A 14180-nucleotide genomic window follows, 5' to 3' on the forward strand; every position below is an offset into this window, starting at 1 on the left:
TATATTTGTATTGCCCCCAAGTCTCTCTCTCTCCATAGATAGATAGATAGATAGATAGATAGATAGATAGATAGAGTATATGTATATTTTATACATATTGATATATATCTCAATGAAGCTGAATTTTAGGAAAAGAAATCACACTGTGCACAATTATAACCGCTTTATTTAGATATAATTCACATGTCATATAATTCACCCATTCTTACTTATTTAAACTGTGTTATTCAATGGTTTTTAGTACATTCACAGAGTTATATACTATCACCACAATGAATTTTAAAACATTTTCATTACCCTCAAAAGAAATCATGTATTGCCTGACTAGGCAGTGGCGCAGTGGATGGAGCGTCGAACTGGGACAGGGAGGACCCAGGTTCAATACCCGGAGGTTACCAGCTTGAGTGCAGGCTCATCTGGTTTGAGCAAGGCTCACCAGCTTGAGCCCAAGGTCGCTGGCTCGAGCAAAAGGTCACTCGCTCTGCCCCCCTCCTCAAGGCACATATGAGAAAACAATCAATGAACAACTAAGGTGCTGCAACAAAGAATTGATGCTTCTCATTTCTCTCCCTTCCTGTCTGTCTGTCCCTATCTATCCCTCTCTCTGATTCTCTATCTCTGTCAAAAAAAAGAAAAAGGAAAAAAAGGAAATCATGTACCCCATCGCCCCAATCCCTCCACCCTAAGCCACTGCTACTCTGCTTTCTGACGTTGCGGATTAGCCTGTTCTAGACACTACGTGTAAATGGCTCCTACGCTGTGTGGCTGGTTGTGTCTGGCTTCTCTCACTGGGCATCCTGTCTTCAAGGTACATCCGTGTCATGGTGTGAGTCAGTGCTTCATTTCTTTTCGTGGCTGAGCATGCATCTACCCTTTCGTGTGCTGCTTTTCTCAGCTACTTGTACATCTAAGCATCTTCCCGTGACATTATATGTTCTTCTACAGCATTTTGATGTTTTCCTGACCGTCCATGGCAGGGATTCAGCACTGTTTGTTTACCCAGCGCCCTGCTGTTGAATAGCCCTGTTCTTGCATTAAAAATGACCATGAGGTCAGATGTTATCCTCAATTAGGGCGATGCTGCCAAGGCCCTGGGCTTGGTTGTAGAGGCTACAGAAGCTCCTGGCTCCAGAACTCACTGACTTCATGACTTAATTAACTTAAATGAAACCAAATTCAATTCAATTCAATTTTGATGGCTCACATTACTGAATGCACTCTTATGTGCTAGGTACTTTGCCAAGCATTTTATTTTCCTTACTTCACTTAATGATCCAAACAACTTATGGGAGTGGTCCTTATATTAGGCTCATTTTACAGATGATAAAACTGAGGCTCAGAGATGTTAAAGAATGTGCCCAAGGTCACACAGCCTAGAATGGCTGAGCCAAGATTTTTATCTGCACCAGCCTGTCTCTAAACCCGTCCTTGTCATTGGTAAGGGGTATAACTCTGCCGTTCTCCCCAGCAGGCCTAATCCTTGGAAAGAACCCCAGATGGGTCACACTGACCCCTCTCAGGGCTCTGCAGGCCTAGGGAGTAAGGGGCACTCCCACAATGTCCAGGGAGCCTTCTCCTACCCTCACTGTGGGCTCCTCACTGCTGGGGGTCAGGCATACCCCAACCGGTGAGTGAGCCTGCATTTAAACATCAGGTCGGTTGGTTGTCCCATCTCTCCGACATTTCCCAATCCGAAATCACCTGTGTATCTCTGTCTCCGTGTTTACCGTATTTCCTATCACCTCTATTCAACATTTACAAAGTCATGTCTTGGTTTCAATCAGCTCACTGTTGAAAGGTCTGTCACTACCCAGTGAAAAGCCAGCCATGCTGCTGCAGCTAGAAGACAAGCAGGAGCATTAACAATGGAAATAAAGCAGAAGGCTTAAGCATTAGCCAGCTACTGTTGCTTGCCAAGACTTAATCTCTTTGTTAATAAGAAAGTTCTCAAATGTATTAGCTGTTAAAGACATAGTGGCACCTAAAGGAGACTTGCTCCTTGACCCCATACAAAAGCCTGGAAGAGAAAAGGGGATTCATTTTCTCCCCACATGATGCTGGGCTAGTGAATGAACAGCCTCGTCCCACATAATCATCACATGAGCCACCACCCTGTGTGCCCCTCACTTCGGGCAGTGCCTCAATGCAGGCCCTTGGACCCCATCGCATCTCCTGGTTCCAGGAAGCAACGGGGGTGTCACAGAGCACACAGGTGGCAAATCCCAAGGCCCAGCCCTCACCTGTGTCATCCTCAGCATGATATGCAGAGAGGAAAGACTCCCTCGCACTGCCCACACACCACAGGATTTTATAACCTTTTATCATGCTCGAAAATGATTTGCTTCCTTGAAACCAAGCTTAGCATGTATATTTTTAAAAGGCGCCGTGTGAGCCATCTGCTGCTTTGAAACCAGCAAAGAAGAGTGAGCCCTGGGAAGGGTAGCTCTGGCCACGCTTTCTAATTGCTATTTATTGTCCCTTAAAAATGCCTTCTTGCTTCACTTTCAAGTTGCCCCACCTGCATATTGAAATCAAGATGTCAAGCCCATGTGCCCAGATCTGGCAGCTCTAATGCCATCCTATCCAAAGGCTTACTAGGGAAGAACCACAGGAGATGCCACTCTTCCTCAAAGGCCCTTCAGTCTGGGGCCGGTGCCCATTCCTGGCCCTCTGTCTGAAGTCCTATTCTCTCAGTCCTCCACACCAGTCCTGGCTTCAGGGTGGACGTACCTGGGAGCTCTGAGCTCACAGCAGCTCCTGCTGGGCTTCAGCCCAGAACAGTGAAGGCAGAACCTGCAGGGAGGGAGGCCTAGGTGTGGCTGTGGTCTCAGAGCCCCCAGGGATTCTAATATGTGGCCAGGTAGCAAATCCTTGCTCATCCTGCCGGTCTCAGGGTTATTACTCCCCGCAGATGAGTTCGTACACTCTAATGGCACCTGCAGCTCTTTGCCCAGCGTTTATCTCAAGTGTAATGAACTTGTTCAGTCACCTCTTCTTGTTGAAACTCTGAGAGGGCCGGGACACTGTCTTGTCAGCAGTTTGTCCCCTGCCTATCACAGCTTCTGGCACTCAGAGGATTCACACTAAGCTCTTAAGTATTTTGAATGAATGAATGAATGAATGAATGAATGGATAAATAAATAAATAAAAAACATGAAGCAAGGTCTCCAAAGGGCACAAGGCCTTCCTTTAACATTTGGAACGTTTCCCAAGTGGGAATGGGCAATGGTGAAGTACATTCAAAAACTGGCGACCTCTCAGCTGCCCCAGATTCCCTTGTGTTCGAGCCAGCTGGGGTCAAAGGAAGGAGAGGCCTCTTGGCATCCTTGGCCTGTTTATGTAGGGTGGCGCGGGGGTTGCTGAAGGCAGGGCTGGGCTGGGAGGGGCGGGCGGGGGCGTGTGCACACGGTCTCTACCAGTGCCCTGCCCTTGTCCTGCAGGTGGGTCCATAAGCACTGTCTTCTCTCCTGACAGCCATCCATACATAAGGGGGAACCATGGGTAGGGGGTAGGAGGAGGGTAGGCATCTTGGACCTAGAAGGGGTGGCTCAGTAGATTTGGTTTTCATCTTTTCTCCAAATGCAAAAATGACCCAACCTTAGAAGAAAGAACAGCCACCATGAGAGCTCACGATGTGCCAGGCCCTGTGTTAAGATGCCTTTTCTGCTTTTAGACCTCAGCAAGAGGGGCCCCTGCTCTGGCCTTGGCACTTTGGGGTCCCTGATCGGCCTTTCTCCAGCTATGAGGTCATGCCTACACAGAGGGGACACCATCCCTCACTCCGGCCATGATCCGGCTACCTGGGATCCCTGAATTCCCTGTCCAAAGGTGCTGCTTACAGCACCTGCTCCTGTCCTCCTGAGGGCCCACGAGGTGCTCAGGGTTGGCTGTTGACTTGATTGTACTGGCCAGGGCATCCATGCTGTAGGGAGAAAAGGGGCAGGGACAGTGAGCCCAGGCCCAGAGGCTGGCCCCGTCCTGCTAACCTATTCCAGCTCCGAACGCTAAAGGGTCCTAGAATTCTAAGTTCACACACATCGTTCCCGACCAGCACTATGCAACAGGACCAGCTGTGATGCAGGAACGTTCTCTATCTGTCCATCCAGTGCAGTAGCCACTAGCCACATGTACCATTGAAATGTGGCCAACACTGCGGAGAAAGGGAATTCTAAATTTTACTTAATTTTATTATTTTTTAAAAATGTTTATTTTATTGATTTTAGAGAGAGAGAGGAAAGGAGAGAGCGAGACAGACAGAGATCTGTTCCTGTATGTGCCATGAACAGGGATCAAACCCACAACCTCTGTGCTTTAGCATGATGCTCCAGCCAACCAAGCCATACGGTCAGGGCAAATTTTACTTAATTTTAATTAAAAATTAAATTTAAATAGCCACATGTGGCTAGTGGTTGTTGTATTGGACAGTGCCATTCCACAACACTGTGAAGGGCTGTGTGCCAAGATAGGGGAGAGAAGAGTCTTTTACTTAACAATTTAATATATTTAGACCTAGGGTGGGTGGGCCTCACTCTCCTCCTGAGTCCTACAGTTTTGGGGGAAGTTACATGCTTCTCGCCTAGTCCTTATGACAGCCTTCCAAGTAATTCATTATCCCATGACTACAGATAAAAAAGAAAGTGTCTTGTCCAACATCACAGAATTATCAGTGGGATTTGAGTTGGGAGTTGAATGCATGCCTGCCTGGCTCCACGTTACTAATTATGATGGGTCTGGCCCTAGACCAGGTGTTTTCATAACCACTATTTAACTTAATCTTAGCCATTATCCTCAGACGCAGGTCAAAGGAATCTCGCTTATACTCACCACCCGTTTCAAAGTTACGAATTGCCCCCCCCCAATCCCATTTTATAAAGGAGAAAGTGGGCTGGGGGGCAGGGGATGGCTGAGCAAGTTCCCAGAGAAAGTTGTGGAGTTAGATTTCACACCTGGGGCTACTGAACTCCAAAGCCAATGTTTAGGGGAATCACTGAGATTACTATTCCCCTCGGATTTAGGGATTGCAAAATAAGCCCACAGAATTGTGTTGAATTCTGGCTGGAAGGCGATTTCTTCCCACAGCTGAGCATGTGGGCCACTGAAAGCAGCCGAGTCATGTTCATTACTGCTGTGTGTGGAAAAATTCAGTTTATCCCTCAACCTGTCTGACCAGTTTCAGGCTGGAGTTCTAAGACGGCTCTGCAGATCAACTCCCTAAGAATCAAGCCCAGGACATGCACAAGAGGCCTGTGGCTGGCATATGACTAGCAAGGCACCAGGAGGGGCCTCCCACCAACTTGTGGAGCTGCACAGGTGGAGGCATTCCAAGCTTTTGTTTATAAGGAACCGCAGATGTGCTGGGCCCTAGGTGACTTCTTCATGCACTTCATCTCATTTTCTGCTTACAGCCACTCTGCAAAGCACATGTTTTGCCCCTTGACAGTTAAAGGAAAAGCTTACTGAGTCATGCATTCCCTCATTTACTCAGCAGTCCCTCCCTGGGAGCTGTGTGCCATGCACTGGACAAAATCGGGTCCCTGTCTTTGCAAGGAAAGGCAGCATGAAGGAAGGAAGCAGCTCCATAAAGGAGATCATTACAGCTTGGGACAGATAGCTCTGAGACACTGCAGACTGAGTTGTTAGGGAAGGGGACGTTTGAGTTGTGACCTGCAGGATGGGAACAGGCCAGCCTCCGGGCCTTTGCACCTGCTTTGTCCTCTGCCTTCAGTGCTCTGGCTTGTCAGTAGAAGAATCGCCACATGAAGGTGTGGACCCAGACTCTGCTTCTCCCTCTGTGACCTTGGACAAGTCACTTTCCTTCTCTGGGGCTCAGTTTCATCTTCTGTGAACTGAGGGACTAAATAAAAAATAATTTAAAAAAACACCTTGAAGAGCCCCTGCAGTTGAATAACTAAGAGGCAGTAATTTTTTTTCCCTTCCCAGCAAAAAGCAGCCATCTTTCAAATAGGTGGGTTTTAATTATAAAAGCCCATTTTGGAAAATTTGGAAAGTAGACAGAAGTTTAAATAAGTCAGCCATAACAATAATTCTCCCGTAAACTCGGTGAAGGCAGGGTCTTGTCTTGTTTCTCATTCCCTTCTAGTACCTAACTTCAACTCACCCCCAATGTTAGTGGTAGTAATGTCATATGAGGAGGAGGAAGAAGATGACTAAAAGCAGTCAGCAATGATATCATCAATAACAGCTAACATTTGTCAATCACTTTTTGCTAACCAGGCCCTCTTTAAATAGTATGTGTGGACCATTTTATTTAATCAGCACAATAATTCAGAGACACACATGCCATTTATTCAGTGCACAGACTGTACCTCATTATACAGATGAAGACACTGAACTTCATAGATGCTATGTAACTTGCTCAAGGTCCCATCAACTAGTATGTGGAGAAATGGAGTAGGAGATGCCCAATAAATAACCCCCTGTGCTAACTCTCTCTCCTGGGTTACAATGATGGCAGTAAGATACTGAACAGAGCAGAGTCTGATTGTAACTTGAGACCAGGGAATGTCCTCAATAGACATTTTTCTCCCAAATAATTTTTATTGCATGTTTATTTTCTTTTCAGCAGTGACACATTTTTTCGCAGGAGAAAATACTGAAGATACCGATAAGCATAGAAAAAAATAATTAAAGTCCCCATACTGCCACTGCCCACTATGTTGTTAATATCTGGTATATTTCTACCAGTCTCTTTCAGTGTAATTTTTTTTAAAAAACCCGGCTGAGCTCAGGCTGTGTACACAATTACTTTGCTGCCTTTTCACTCAGTATTCTATCATGAGCCTTTCCCATGTTATTATGAACTCTTCATAAACATTCTTTTAATGACTGATGCAGCCTTTTACAGGTGAATCATCCAGTATTTTAAAAGTCTATTAATTTCCCCTGTGAGGGATAAGGTGGCCCATAGAAGAAGAAAAAAAGAGCCATGGTTTTAGGGGCCCCTGTCCTACCATCCACCAGCTAGGCAGTCTTGGGGGAGTGACTTCAAAACAGCAATCCTCACTTTTAACGAAGAATACCAATAATATAACAGCCGCTTCCTGTGGGGAATGTGAGGCCGCAGCAAGATGACATGCGCAAGGAAGGGTGCATATATATTTTTAATGCACACAGTAAAACAAATGTTTTCTCTAGATAACAAGGTTTCATTTTTTTTGGAAAACTGATTCTTTCAGAATGCAGAAGTGGGCTCAGATTTAATCAAACTGGCATCTACAACAGCAAGAGCCCTGAAGGAAAAAGATGACCAAGTCTACTGCCAGCCAGAGTTGCTTTCTGAAGGTAAAATACATCCTCTTGACCCTGGCCAGTTGGCTCAGTGGTAGAGCGTCAGCCTGGCGTGCGGGAGTCCCGGGTTCGATTCCCAGCCAGGGCACACAGGAGAAGCGCCCAACTGCTTCTCCACCTCTCCCCTTTTCCTTCCTCTCTGTCTCTCCCTTCCCCTCCCACAGCCAAGGCTCCATTGGAGCAAAGTTTGCCCAGGCGCTGAGGATGGCTCCTTGGCCTCTGCCTCAGGCGCTAGAATGGCTCTGATTGTGGCAGAGCAACGCCCTGGATGGGCAGAGCATCAGCCCCTGGTGGGCATGCCGGGTGGATCCTGGTCTGGTGCATGCAGGAGTCTGTCTGACTGCCTCCCCGTTTCCAACTTCGGAAAAATACAAAAAAAAAAAAAAAAAAAAACACATCCTCTATCCTCAGACACCTCCCAGGAAGACACTGGGATGGAGCCTTGGATGGCTGTCCTCTGAAAATGCTGCAGGGTGTGGAATGCTGACTTCCAGGCGCCGCATGTCTGGATCTTCGCCTCTACCCCTGCACAGTGCCCTGCAGCAGAGGCGCCGCCAGCCCGGGGTTGCCGAGGAGATAACCGGACCCTGGGATGGCTGAGCTACACGCACAATGTAAACCCCTGGAACAGAAGTCACACCCACTAGAGCAGGGCTTCTCAACCTGGCACTACCGATACCTGGGCAGGCCATTCTGTGTGGTGGGGGCCGTCCTGGTAGGATGTTGAGCAGCATCCCAAGCCTCGACCTACCGGGTGCCAGTACCACCCCCACTCGGAACTGGAACAACCTGAAATGTGCCCGGACATTGCCAGTGTCCCATGAGGGGCAACCTCGCCCTGATTGAGAACTGCTGCCCTAGAATATAATAAGCCCATAGGGCAGGGACGGTGTTTTTGTGTTCAGTGTTATCACCAACATGTGACAAAAGTCTGGCTTAGCCGGGTCTGAGCTCAACACCTAAGCTCGTAGTGAACTGGCTTGGCCGGGATACTCAGAGAGTGCTGGGGCCTGGCTCCAAACCCAGACCTTGCTCTCCACTCCACACTGACTGCCTCGTGCCAGGTCCGGACATCTGGAAGGGTACCATCCTGGGGACTCCCCTAGGGTGACTTCAGATTTGCCCACTAAGAATCATTTCTGTAAACAGCTCAGATGGATCCAATAACCAGTTGTGTGCAGCATCCCAGACTCTTGGAGTCTTTAAAAGTGAAAACACAGCTCTTATTTTTAATACTTAAGCCATCAACGTCCATTTCCTCTCACCTGCCCCGTAGTGTGGACAGATGGAGGCTTAAAACATTTTAGTCTCTTTGTTTCTGGGAAGAGAATTCCTGTTTACTGTAGCAGTCTGGGGCAATACTGAGCAGTATGACAATAGAAAAATCCCTCATAATCCCTCCACCCATGACAACCCATCCAGTCTTTTCTACTGTGTACGGCTCACTTGGCATGTCCAGGCCCTCTTCCAAGAGCTGCTCAGATATCCTCTTCTTTCATCCCAGCACTGTCGTTATGATGAGTTTACACGTGAGGGGCTAAGCTCAGGGCCTGGCCCATAGTGAGAGTCCAGCAAAAGGTGGCTGTCATTATGAGAACAACTAGGACAGGCAGGTGTTAGCACGTCATCATCTTCTTTTAGGGCTGAGGGCAGCAAAGCTGAGAGGAATATGGTAACTTGCCTGAAAACAGGCAGCAAAGCCAAGATCTGCACGTGGGTTTCTGTGACTCAAAACCCTTAACCTCTGCACTTACACTTTTACCAACGTGTACCGTAACATCTAGAATGTTTTGAAATGGCTTCTTCCTAGTCTGAAAATTTTCCCATGTGTGAAGATTCTTCCCGAATGTGGCTTATAAGCTGCACAGAATTTGCTACGATGAATCATACTTTACTTATCCAAGTGCTTGTGGTTGGCCACTTACAGCGTGGGGGAGGGGTTCCAGACCAGGTTTGAGGGGTCCAGCCTACTTTAGGGCCAACTGTGGGCATCTTTTTTTTATTTAAGTGTGTGGGTGGTCCCTCCTTCTCACATTCATCTTGACCAACTACCTGGCATATTTCATAAGAGGGGGGCTTCCATTTTGGTGTTCAGATTTAGAAATTTAATCTGACACAACAGCCATATATTTATAGTTCACATAAATATATATGCCTATATGTGAACAACATTTCAAGGTTTTTTTTTCTTTTGGATTACAAAAGCAACTAGTGCAATGAAAATTTCACACAGTGAGAAACTTGGAATGTACAATATAAAATATAAACTAACGAAGTTATCACCACAGGGATGCTTCAAAACTTTTTGTCTTCATTTTTAACATAGCGGAGATAATTCTATAGTCAGCCTTTTGCTCTTAATCTTATGATATGGACACTTTCCCATGTTATTAAAATTCTTTGTAAATATTATTTTAACATAATGTTACTATATGAATCCACCAGATTTATTTAACTAGTCCCTATTGACACTCCTTTCTACAAAACAAACAAACAAAATACCTCCTTGCTCCTGAACCTTCTAATAAAGCCAGGATAATTATCAGAGGTTACTTCCTCCTGTCAGATGTCTACCCTGATCCAATCTAGGGCCTGACTCAAGTTCAGGGACTCCAGCCTGAGAGCTGTTTTTGTGGAAAGGGTGCCCAGGCAGGCTCAAAGGGTAGACGCTCCCAGCCCTCATTGATGGGGGCTTCATCAGCTGTGTCATTCTCTCTAGGCTTAGAAATGCCTCGGATCAATTACGCTCACAATGGGAAGCGATATCGATATGTCTTTGCTGCTCAAGTTCAATGGAGTCCCATCCCAACCAAGGTACTGATCCGTGGGTGATCACAGCCTACAACAGTCCTGTCTGTCTAATAAAGCTAAATTCTCCAGTTCTCAGACTGGGTGACCTCGATAAGGAAAGGGAGGGCAAGAGGGAGGGCTCCTGGGGGACAGGAGATAGGTCAGAGAGTGAGGTCAGTTTGGGACAAAATACATTTGAAGCAACAATGAGCCAGGAGAGGGAACCGTACCTAAAGGGCCAAAGTTCAGGAAAGAGGTCACGGCTGGAGTTTATCCACTGAGTTCTTTATTCCGTACAATTTCTCTGTGCTACAAGGTAGTAGGCAATGAGGATCAGGAAGTGTACTGGGGGACCCCGATCCCTGCCTCGCCCTCTTAAGCAGGGAGGGTACAGCTGACACTTGGAAGACTCATTTTGTTTTTTAAACTATTTGTGGAAAACTCGCTGTATCCCACACCACTGTACAGACACCACTTTTCTTTAATATCTTCATTTTTCAACAAGAAAGTGCAAAGTCTTTTTTAAAAAATGCACAGTGCAGAAAGGTACAAAGTAAGAAAATTAAATTTTCCATTCATACAGATACATACCCCAAGTCACTCCCACTAATCTCATACCCTAAGGAGAAACAGGCCTCTTGGTGATTAAGAGAAGTCCAGTGATCTGTACTTTCAAGACTACAGAGGAATTGTATTATACTTTAAATGTTTGCATTGAATACATTAGTTTTATTTAACTATAGAAAAATTGCAACTTAGTGCCAAATACCAGATACATTCAGGATTTTTGTTTTGAAAAGAATTGAGTTGTGTAGTGTCAATTATGTGGTGGCAGGAGGACCTTTGCTTCCAGCAGGGGGAGGAAGCTCGCTGCTTTCATTTCTGTTTTTATCCTGACCAGAGGTTGTTGTCATTTTGGAGTCTACATTGGAGGGGCTTAATCCCCTTTCTCTGTGGGCCTTGATGCCATCCTATTCGCAGGGAGTAAGCATGCTTTCCAACAAGTCATCTCTGTTTCTCCTCTTTGGATGTACAGATCCTAAAATATGACATTCTCACAAAGTCATCCGTAACATGGGGAGAGGAGCACTGCTGGCCCGCAGAACCCCTGTTTGTGCCCACGCCAGGTGCCAAAGATGAGGATGATGGTAAGCCTCTGGGAAGGGGAGCCCACCCCCTGCACTCAGCTTGTGATCACATCCTCAAACAGAGACGTCATTCAGGGACAGGGGCCCCGCCCACATCACTCAGCTGGTAGAGTCATGCTTTGAGACCTAGGTCTGTGCAAATCCACAGCGGCAGGGTTAGGGAGTCCCCAAGACCAGCCATACCTCTGCCATCAACTGCGAGTTTAGTGGTTCCCAAGACCACCCTCAGTTTCAATAGAAGGACTCACAGAGGACGCTGAAAACTGTTGTACTTATGGTTACGGTTTATCGCAGTGGAAGGAGGCAGACTGAAAGAAGAGGCGCATGGGGCAACAGCCAGGAGTGTTCCGGGGTGGGGCTTCTGGTTGGCCTCTCCCGGGATTTCAGGAACACCACTTTCTCCCAACAATATCCATGGAGCAGGTCCAGCCAGGAACACTCCCCCAAGCCGTGGGGTCAGTGCCTGTGGGGGAGCTCGGTCATGTAGCCATGGTTGACCTTTAGTCCTCAGCCCCTCTGGAGGTCACACTGACACTGTTTGGCTTGTAGCTCCCCTCTAAGTCACTGTGTGAGGATAGGTTATCTGGCTGGCCTCAGGTAGGTCACCTCCAGCAGCAAAGGTCAGATCTCCCTTTAAGGGGGTTACATTGTTGCTACTTCAAAGCCCACTTCCTTTCTACTGAGCGTCACCCTTTCCCAGGGAGTAGAATCTTGGTTTTAAAATTCATTTTCAGGCCCTGGCCGGTTGGCTCAGCGGTGGAGCATCGGCCTGGCGTGCGGGGGACCTGGGTTTGATTCCCGGCCAGGGCACATGGGAGAAGCGCCCATTTGCTTCTCCACCCCGCCCCCTCCTTCCTCTCTGTCTCTCTCTTCCCCTCCCGCAGCCGAGGCTCCATTGGAGTAGGGATGGCCCGGGCGCTGGGGATGGCTCCTTGGCCTCTGCCCCAGGTGCTAGAGTGGCTCTGGTCACGGCAGAGCGACGCCCCGGAGGGGCAGAGCATCACCCCCTGGTGGCCAGAGCGTGGCCCCTGGTGGGCGTGCCAGGTGGATCCCAGTCGGGCGCATGCGGGAGTCTGTCTGGCTGTCTCTCCCCGTTTCCGGCTTCAGAAAGATACAAAAAAAAAATTCATTTTCATGGCTGGGTCAGAGTTCTTCATTATCTTCATTATCTAAGCAAGTGACCTCTTCTGGAACACCTACCTGGAAATGTGTATTTGAGGCCCACCTCACTCTTCTGGGTTTCCACGTGACAAATAGTCCTTTCCTTCCTTGATTCTGCCTTTGACCCAGAAATGTCCTGCCTCCACCCATGAGGGTGCTGAGGAGGGTAACACGAACCATGGGTGGGGCTGCCCCACTGTGCCGGCCAGCCACTTCCCTCAGGTGAGAAGGGAGCGGTTTTCTACCTGCTGATTATGCATGGCCTGGCGCCAGGCAGGGGCCCTGTGTCACTGCCGTTTCCCAGGTGGGGGTTGTTGGTATTACCTCCTGCTGAAGCCAGCCTCTTACTGGGCTGCGTGAGTGTGTCCCGTGCATTCTCTTCATAGGCAGGGAGTAGCACTGTCTGCATTTCACCAAAGGAGAGGCTCAGAGAATGAGGTAACTTGCCCAAGGTCACCCGCCCTGTGCCTACCAAGGTAGGATTTGAGTCCAAGCTGATCTGACTTCAATTATACTCAGCAACTGTGGAACCTGGAGGCCTCAGGAAGAAGCATGAATGTTTGCTGGAAGTTTATGTGCATTATTTCGTTTAACCCTCTATTCCTTGAGAGTGAGTGCTTAGAATATGTCCATTTTACAGAGCGGAAAGCTGAGGTTGCCTGCATGCTGCACGTGCATGTGTTGAATTGGGCTCATTCAGATGCCATTTGAGTAAAACTCGTCCAGGTTTAGCCAAGTGACGTATATTAGCCTAAATGCAGCATCGAAACTGAGTCTCTATAATCAGAGTTTCTAAATAGTAGGGAAATAGTCATTCTTCAGTGCATGCAGTAATTTACAACGTGCTTTTATAATTCACCATAAAAGAGATCCTCTCCCAGGCCTATGAAGGTAAGGAACATTATCCCCACACTATAAATGAAGAGTCTGAGGGTCAGAGAGGTAAAGGGACTGGCCCAGCCAGGGCTGGGGGCAGGTCTGCTGATTCCTAGTTCCTGGTCTTTCGCTTCTGCACACACAGAATATCAACTTCACCTCCCTCCTGTTTTGATTAGATACTGACTTTCAAAGAGGGCAGGGATACATCACTGAGAAACTTACCTTTCCAGCTGGAGGAGGTTCAAGGCCTCAGTTACAAAGTGTCTCTTTTTGTTTCCCCAAAGGAATTATCTTATCAGCCATTGTCTCTTCCGATCCCCAAAAGCCACCCTTTCTGCTTATTCTGGATGCGAAAAGTTTCACAGAACTGGCTCGCGCGTCTGTTGATGTAGACATGCACCTGGACCTCCATGGGTTATTCATCCCGGATGTAAACTGGGACCCGAGGAAGCAGGTCCCTTCCCTGGAAGTCCAGGACAGGGCCCCAGACTGCGACGTGGTCTCACAGACCTAATGGCTTGAACTGCCCCCCTGGCAGGCTCCCTCAGGACACACAAATGTGATCTCTCTCTGGGTGGAGCGGAGGTCGTTCGTTTCATTGGATGTTTATTCTTTTGATGTTTGCTTTGAGACAAAGGTCTGGAGGTAGAGCTTACCAGTATCTTTCTTTCATTTTATTTTGGCCATAAAAACCTTGTTTGAACCTGACCTGTGGTGGCGCAGTGGATAAAGCATTGACCTGGAAATGCTGAGGTCACCGGTTCGAAACCCTGGGCTTGCCTGGTCAAGGCATATATGGGAGTTGATGCTTCCAGCTCCTCCCCACCTTCTGTCTCTCCTCTGTCTCTCCCTTTCCTCTCTAAAATGAATAAAAACAAACAAACAAAAAAAAAC

The 14180-nt window shown here is 47.6% G+C and overlaps 1 protein-coding gene across 1 annotated transcript in view; it reads left to right on the forward strand.

The window, feature by feature from the left end:
- Nucleotides 1-14180, forward strand: part of BCO1 (beta-carotene oxygenase 1) — a 37693-nt gene extending 23513 nt beyond the window's left edge. Inside the window, exons 8-11 of the mRNA XM_066243308.1 lie at nucleotides 7197-7302; nucleotides 10028-10122; nucleotides 11135-11246; nucleotides 13571-14180. Of these exons, the coding sequence (XP_066099405.1) occupies nucleotides 7197-7302; nucleotides 10028-10122; nucleotides 11135-11246; nucleotides 13571-13800 (543 nt within the window). The 3' untranslated portion in view covers nucleotides 13801-14180. The remainder of the gene's footprint in view (nucleotides 1-7196; nucleotides 7303-10027; nucleotides 10123-11134; nucleotides 11247-13570) is intronic.

Source organism: Saccopteryx bilineata, chromosome 9, assembly GCF_036850765.1.
Source record: "Saccopteryx bilineata isolate mSacBil1 chromosome 9, mSacBil1_pri_phased_curated, whole genome shotgun sequence".
Lineage (NCBI taxonomy): Eukaryota > Metazoa > Chordata > Mammalia > Chiroptera > Emballonuridae > Saccopteryx > Saccopteryx bilineata.